Source organism: Fukomys damarensis, unplaced genomic scaffold (genome assembly GCF_012274545.1).
Source record: "Fukomys damarensis isolate Sample0158 unplaced genomic scaffold, DMR_v1.0_HiC HiC_scaffold_13, whole genome shotgun sequence".
Classification (NCBI taxonomy): domain Eukaryota; kingdom Metazoa; phylum Chordata; class Mammalia; order Rodentia; family Bathyergidae; genus Fukomys; species Fukomys damarensis.
The window spans coordinates 38366166-38372804 of NW_022900925.1; the positions used below are offsets into that span (position 1 = coordinate 38366166).

At 57.5% G+C, this 6639-nt stretch overlaps 2 protein-coding genes across 3 annotated transcripts in view; both read left to right on the forward strand.

Annotated features, from left to right (window-relative positions):
* Rundc1 (RUN domain containing 1) overlaps positions 1-1286 on the forward strand; it is a 6183-nt gene extending 4897 nt beyond the window's left edge. The window contains exon 7 of the mRNA XM_033763068.1: positions 1-1286. This exon is cut by the window's left edge and continues 72 nt beyond it. Within this exon, the coding sequence (XP_033618959.1) occupies positions 1-490 (490 nt within the window). The 3' untranslated portion in view covers positions 491-1286.
* Positions 1287-4580: 3294 nt separating this feature from the next.
* Positions 4581-6561, forward strand: Rpl27 (ribosomal protein L27). 2 transcript variants are annotated; one of them, XM_010642998.3, is made up of 5 exons: positions 4581-4677; positions 4913-4995; positions 5718-5887; positions 6275-6385; positions 6472-6561. In XM_010642998.3, exons 2-5 carry the CDS (start codon positions 4915-4917, stop codon positions 6518-6520), a joined length of 411 nt encoding a protein of 136 aa, XP_010641300.1. In that variant the 5' UTR covers positions 4581-4677; positions 4913-4914; the 3' UTR covers positions 6521-6561. The 2 variants fall into 2 exon arrangements, with proteins under 2 accessions (XP_010641300.1, XP_010641299.1); XM_010642997.3 differs by having other exon boundaries at positions 4636-4742.
* The last annotated feature ends 78 nt before the right edge of the window (positions 6562-6639 follow it).

The following is a 6639-nucleotide window of genomic DNA, read 5'->3' on the forward strand; positions in this document are numbered from 1 at the left end:
GGTCCTGGCGCCGCTCGCCTGCCTACTGCCAGCCTTGTCCTCAGGCCCCGAGGCCATGCACCCCTGGGAGCTCTTCGTGAAGTACTACCAGGCCAAGAATGGCCGCGCCTACATGGACTCGCCGGCCCGCAAGCTGTCACAGGCCTTCGCCCTGCCCGTGGGGGGTGGCGGCACGGTGACCCCCAAGCAGAGCCTGCTGAGCGCCATCCACCTGGTGCTCACTGAGCACGGCCCCTTCAGGCGCAGTGCGGACTCTGAGCTGAAGGCGCTGGTGTGCATGGCACTGAACGAGCAGCGCCTGGTGTCCTGGGTGAACCTCATCTGCAAGTCAGGGGCCCTCCTTGAGCCGCACTATCAGCCCTGGAGCTACATGGCCCGCACGGGCTTCGAGGGTGCCCTCACGCTGCTGAGCCGCCTCAGTGGCCTCAAGTTCAGCCTCCCAGTGGACCTGGCTGTGCGCCAGCTCAAGAACATCAAGGACGCCTTCTGAACCTCCGCTCACCCCACCCCCAGGCCTGGGCCTTCCGCGCTGTCTCAGGAGTCTGCTTCAGGCACAGCTGCGTTTCAGGGACTTGGTGGGGGTCGCTGTGGGGTTGGCTGAGCTGCTGGTCCTGAGGCCCCGCGGTAGTGGCACTGAGCTCCCATCCCACGTGGGAGATGGTCAGGGGCACAGGGCAGAACTGAAGGTCCCCTGGAGTGCCGATTCCTCTTCCCACCGAGCCCAGCGTCAGGCCAGGCCCTGCGCTGATTTTACCACCAGCCTTTTCCCTGGAGAGGTGGAAACAAGGCAGCCCTCGCAGCGCAGGTGACGATGTCAGATCCTGTATCCTCTGCGTGCCTCTGGACAGGACACGGGAAGCGGTGGACCAAGGTCCCCCCTGGAGTCCTCAGTGGAGAGCGTGCAGGTCTGATGGGCTGGTGGGCCCTCCGGAGGGCACAGGAGCTGTGGCGGGTCCCTGTGCCTGCCAGGGCCTTGTGAACACCCACCCCAGAGTGTCACTCTTGGCGGTGGGAGGCACCACGGGTCAGCATCACGTCACGGGTGAGATCGCTGGCTGCACTTGGTTTCTGCACTTTGATGTTGTACATTTTAACTTAAATTGTGACCACTATCGTGTTAACTTACCTTAAGATGCGCTACTGATATTTTGCTAGAATCGGTCCCATTTCCCTGTAAGGCAGGGCGAGTGTAAGGGGCCGGGGCATTGTGAAGTCTGAAGACGATACATTTGTGGTTGCCAATAAAATCGTTGTAATTTGTGTAGCCTCTGCAGAGTACTGGGCTCTGCTGCCTCCATCTCTCTGGCTTCGTCCCCCATCAGACCCAGCTCCCAGCTTCGAGAACCATCTGCTTCCCTCGATATGGATTGTGGGTGTGCGTGCTTGTGTGTGTGTGTGTGTGTGTGTGTGTGTGTGTGTGTGAACAGATCCACTTACAGTGCCGTGGCCATCGTCATCCGTCTTGCTCTCGCCTGCAGTCCTATCCTGCACAGCCACTTTCCTGTTGCCAGGATGCAGCACCCGGCTCCCACAGCTTAGAGCAGAGGCTTAATTTGGCTCATAGTTTCAGGACATTGAGTCCATGGTCAGCTGGCTCCATGGAGGCAAAAATATGGCTAAATGTCCTAGCAGAGCAGAATAGGGGACAGTACCAGAGAGGAAGGGGCCAGGGACCAGATGGAGTCCCGAGGCCAGGCCTCCGTGACACACCCAGCATTGGGCTGTACTGACCCCTAGGTGGCCCCCAAGCTGGTCACATTGACAGTTTACCGCCACATGTGCTGCTCTTGGAATTGGCATTTGAGGTCCATTTGGCCTTCGTTTAGGGTGGTAACGGGTATCTTGTCCAAATGAAGCCGTAGGCAGAGCCCTGGGCTAACCCTGGACTTGACCTTATCTACTCCTCACAAAAGCTCAGGTACATTCAGACTGCTAGGGCAGGGGAGGAGCACAGTGTGGGGTGTAGAGCACTGGCTCCACCTGCCTGAGGTCCCAGGTTCTCCCCCCGAGCACTGAAGAAAACAGTTGGCACAAAAGCCAGGCATGACGGCACAGGCCTTTAATCCCAACACCCGGGAAGCTGAGGGAGGAGGATCACTGAGTTCAAGACCAGCCTGGGCTACATAGTGAGACCATCTCAAAAACACAACCAGCACAATGGGGAGTGTTTTTGTGTCATCCTAATTAACTTCTTCCAGGGTGGGGCCTTGTTATCCCCACTTTACAGAAGAGGAAACAGCCACAGAGAAGTTACATGGATTTTCAGCTTCCCATGAGGACAAGAGCAGGGATCTGAATTCATGTGGCCTGCACCCAAAGCCTCTGTCTTTATCAATACCTCACTGCATGATGCTGTTTCTAGGACTTCTGTTCCCCTCTCTCTCTTACCCACTCCCAGTTTTACCCTCTCTTTGAGAGGGAAAAGTACTTTCTACATAACTGCCAGAAATTTGTGCTTCCAGAGCTCTGGGCCGGGTGGAGGTGAGCAAATGGACATTGCTCTGCAGAGTTAACGAAACCCTAAGGTGTAGCCACAGGGACTACCAGCTACGATCCTGCCAGCAGCCCAGACCTAGGTGCCTGCTAGACCTGGGTATAGGAGGAGAGCTCTGTCCTTGGTGTGGGGGAGTCAGCCCAAGTCTACACTGAGCAGCAACGGACACGAACTATCTCTGGATGTGCAGCGCACAGAGCTGCAGGGCCCACAGTATAAGTGTGCTGTAAGGTGCCAGGCACAGCAGTGCACACCTATAACCCAGCCGTGTGAGAGGCTGAGACAGGAGGATCGAAGGTGCAAGGCCAGTCCAGTCAATCAAAAGAAAAAGGGGTGTGTGTGTGCTGGGATTTAGCTCAGTTGGCAGAGCATTTGCCTCACATTTGAGGCCCTGGGTTCAATCCCTAGCAACACACACAGCCCAAGGTGATTGCAAAGCTACTGGATTTTTCTCCAAGAGAGCAAAAGAGGAAAGGATGGAAGGGCTGGGAGAAGATGGTAGGGGCAGACATGCAGGGGAGTGCGGTGTCACAGGGGGAACACTGAGAGCTTCCTGTGCCGCCAACTCCTGCTGCTCCAGAACTCCTCAGAAGCCAGAGTAGACAATCACTGAGGTCCCTTTGCCTCCAGTGCCCTGTTCCAAACAGCAGAAAAGAATTAGACATAACCAGGCATGGTGACGCACACCTGTAATCGCAGCACTCAGGAGGCTGAGGTAGGAGGATACTGAGTTAAAGGCCAACCTGAAGTATATAGGGAGACCCTGTCTCAAAAAACTAAAATGGGGCTGGGATTTAGCTCAGCAGCTCTGCACCTGCCTGGCAAGCACAAGGTCCTCAGTTTGATTCCCACTACTGGAAAAAAACTAAAATAAAATTAAGAAAAAGAAAAACCTGGGGATATTTCCACACCTTGCCCAAGAGGAGACCAATTTAGGCCCTTACATGTTCAGAAGAGCAAGAACCACGAGATACTCTGTCTTCCTCTTGGACTTGGAGGACACCCCAGGTTCACAAAAGAGAACCCGAGATTTTCAAGGGTGCCATGCGTGCTGTCTGACCTCACAAGCCACCTGCAAAGATCCCATCAGGAAGAACTCTCGCGGTGAGTGACAGGAGGGAATGCACTTGGGAGCCAACCAGACTTGGGTTCAGACCCTGACCTGAATCCCATCTACAGGACGGGTAAACTCAACCCCAGGTCAGTAACTGATCCTCTCAGAACTGCAGTTCCCTCTGTCTAAATGGGAGGGAAATAACCAAAGGGCCACGGGCTCACTAGAACACGGGGACCATGCGTGGCACACAGTAGGTGTTTGGTGGCCAGCTGGGGTCTGAGTTCGAGCCCCACCACCTACTCTCCTGGGCTTTGGGGAATCCAATCTCTAAACCTCTGTACCTTCAGCTGTAGAACGGGGATCTCCCGCAGGCCTCATGAGGATCAAATCAGTTTAAACACATCAGCCCGGCCTGGCAGCTGCAGGGCCTGAGCCATGGCAGCTGCGACACTGACAGGCTGGATGTTGCAGGCCAAGGCTCTCCTTTGATCTTTGTCTCTACTCCTTGATGACAGTGAGCACGGTAGGCATCGTCAAACGTCCTATTTTGTTCCTTTCGTCTTCTCAAAAAAGTAAATTTTAGGTCCGGGCATTTAGCTCTGTGGCACCGCGACTGCTTTGCAAGTGCTGAGTTCAATCCCCGGTACAAGGGGGAAAAAAAAGTAAATTGTAGCATGTGCCCCGCCCCCCTCCTGGCGCCAGAAGAGGGAAAGGCAAAAAGGGACAGCAAAGGGCTGGGGATTTAACTTAGTGGTTTCACCGCCTGCCTCGCAAGCACAAGGACCCGAGGTCGATCCCCGGTACCAAAAACAAAACAAAACGGGACAGCAAAGCTGAAAGCCCACGTGCAGACACATCCTCTCTGCGCTTCGGAAGGCAGAGACTGGACTCCATTGCTCTAGACTACGGCTACAGCTGCTAATAAAGTTTGATTCAAATACATGCCCTGCCAGGCTCTGCTTTCCCTTCGTGAGCTTCTTCCGCCCATAACACAGCCTGAGCACCACACACCCACGCGGCGAAGTCTGAGGGGCGGGACCGGAAGTGGTGCCCCGCTCCGCGGGGTGAAAGGTCAGCGGAAGTGCACTTCTTTCTTTTCCGCTGTAGACCGGAATTGGTGCTGTTGGTGAGTAGAGGTTCGGTCCGCTCTCCCCATCCGCCGCCATCCGCGATCGAGGAGTCCGCTGCTCGGTGCGTTCTGTCCTTAGGTGCCCTGCGGCTACGCAGCGGATCCGTTCCTGCGGGCAGATCCCGCGGGTGGCTTGGGATAGGACGCCAGTGAGCAGCCTGACGCTCCGGGCCTGCGCCTGGGCTTGCTTGGAGCCTTACGGAGGCCTGAGCGGCCCCTTCTTACTCCGCAGAAATGGGCAAATTCATGAAACCCGGGAAGGTGGTGCTGGTGCTGGCCGGACGCTACTCCGGACGCAAAGCAGTCATCGTGAAGGTACCGGGGCCCGGCGGGAGGCAGGCTGGGGTCTGGGCCGTGATCCGGGGCAGGGGCCGCCAGAGGAGGACGGAAAACAATCCCTGCGAGTTGAGCTGGGCGCCTGGGCCGCGCGGCGTGCTTCTTCCCGCGGCCGCCATCTGCAGGGCCAGGGCGTTGATGCCTGAGGTCGGATAGGCGTCAGGAGCCGTAGCTTGATTTGTGAGACAGGAGAAGCTGCTTCTAGGCACAGTGGTCCCAGCCGGCCTTGGTGGCACACGCCTGCCATCCCAGCACTCGGGAGGCTGAGACAGGAGGGTCTCGGCGAGTTCCAGGCCACCCTGGGCTACGCAGATCTTTCTACTCTCAAAAAAAAAAAAATGATCACCACGTGCAGTATATTAGAGCCTATCTGCTGTCTCCCTATGGTTTTGGGGCGTTAGCCACAACACCGGTGATGCGCTGTGGGGACACGAATGCACCCCTTCGCCGGCGTTGGGCTGCTAGTGTCCGTGTCCTGGCGCTGCCCTGAATTCATTAACAGTACGATGGGGCGAGCGGGTGTGGATTCCCTAGCACCCCGTGTTTGGCGCCTGGTGGATGCCCTGTCCCAAGCCGCTCCACTCTTCCCGGTGGGAGTCAACGTGGTCTCTTACTCTCGACCTCTGGCCTACTTGTGGCTTTCTCTGGTGGCAGTAGAGTCTGGGACCCGGGCGCTACCCCTGTGATGCTTCCTACCCTAGAACATCGATGACGGCACCTCCGACCGCCCCTACAGCCACGCCCTGGTGGCCGGGATTGACCGCTACCCCCGAAAAGTGACAGCCGCCATGGGCAAGAAGAAGATCTCCAAGAGATCAAAGATCAAGTCCTTCGTGAAGGTTTATAACTACAATCACCTCATGCCCACGCGGTGAGCGCTGTCCTCTCCCCGGAAAGGGGGACGCCTGGCTTCTGTCCCCCTCAGCCGAGGCTCAGCTCTGCCTGCTGTGCTTTCTCACTCGGGAATGTCGGGCCCCTGCCCCAAAAAACAAAGCGAAAGCTCGGCGAGACCCGGGGCCGCAGGGTACCCGGTCCCGGTTTCAGAGACTGGAAGCGGGCAGGCCCCGCTCGTGTTCTTCGAGGTGCCGGTCCGGGTGTTCTGGGGCCGACGCACTGCCCCCCGCACAGCGAGCGCCAGGGCTGCGTCGATTCCTGGGTGGTTGGAGATTGTTGGGGGGCAGAGTCGCGGAGTTTCCTACAGAGCTCCCGGGAGGACCGGGGTGCGCGGGGCCGGCTGACCCTGCCCCCTTGTCCCCAGGTACTCTGTGGACATCCCCTTGGACAAGACCGTGGTCAACAAGGACGTCTTCAGAGACCCGGCCCTGAAGCGCAAGGCCCGCAGGGAGGCCAAGGTCAAGTTCGAGGAGAGGTAGGAGGCCGCGGCGCCGTGCGTGGGGCTGCAGGCGCCCCTGCTGGAAAGGGGTCACCCTTCACCGTTCTTCTTTTCCCTTCTAGGTACAAGACCGGCAAGAACAAGTGGTTTTTCCAGAAGCTTCGGTTTTAGGTGTTTTTTTGTTCCCATCATTAAAAAGTTTGAAAATAAAAGCCTGTGTCTGCTGCTGTGTGTACCCAGAGGACCCGGCGTGGGCAGCCCTCGGGTCGGGGTCTGGGCACCGGGGACCG

What these genes read in the sequence shown, in the direction of transcription:
- Rpl27 (XM_010642998.3), top strand. Translation starts at nt 4,915, where the DNA reads ATGGGCAAATTCATGAAACCCGGGAAGGTGGTGCTGGTGCTGGCCGGA. An exon ending in GCAAAGCAGTCATCGTGAAG is followed by an intron (nt 4,996 to 5,717) that starts GTACCGGGGCCC and finishes TTCCTACCCTAG; the next exon opens with AACATCGATGACGGCACCTC. An exon ending in AAGGTCAAGTTCGAGGAGAG is followed by an intron (nt 6,386 to 6,471) that starts GTAGGAGGCCGC and finishes TTTCCCTTCTAG; the next exon opens with GTACAAGACCGGCAAGAACA.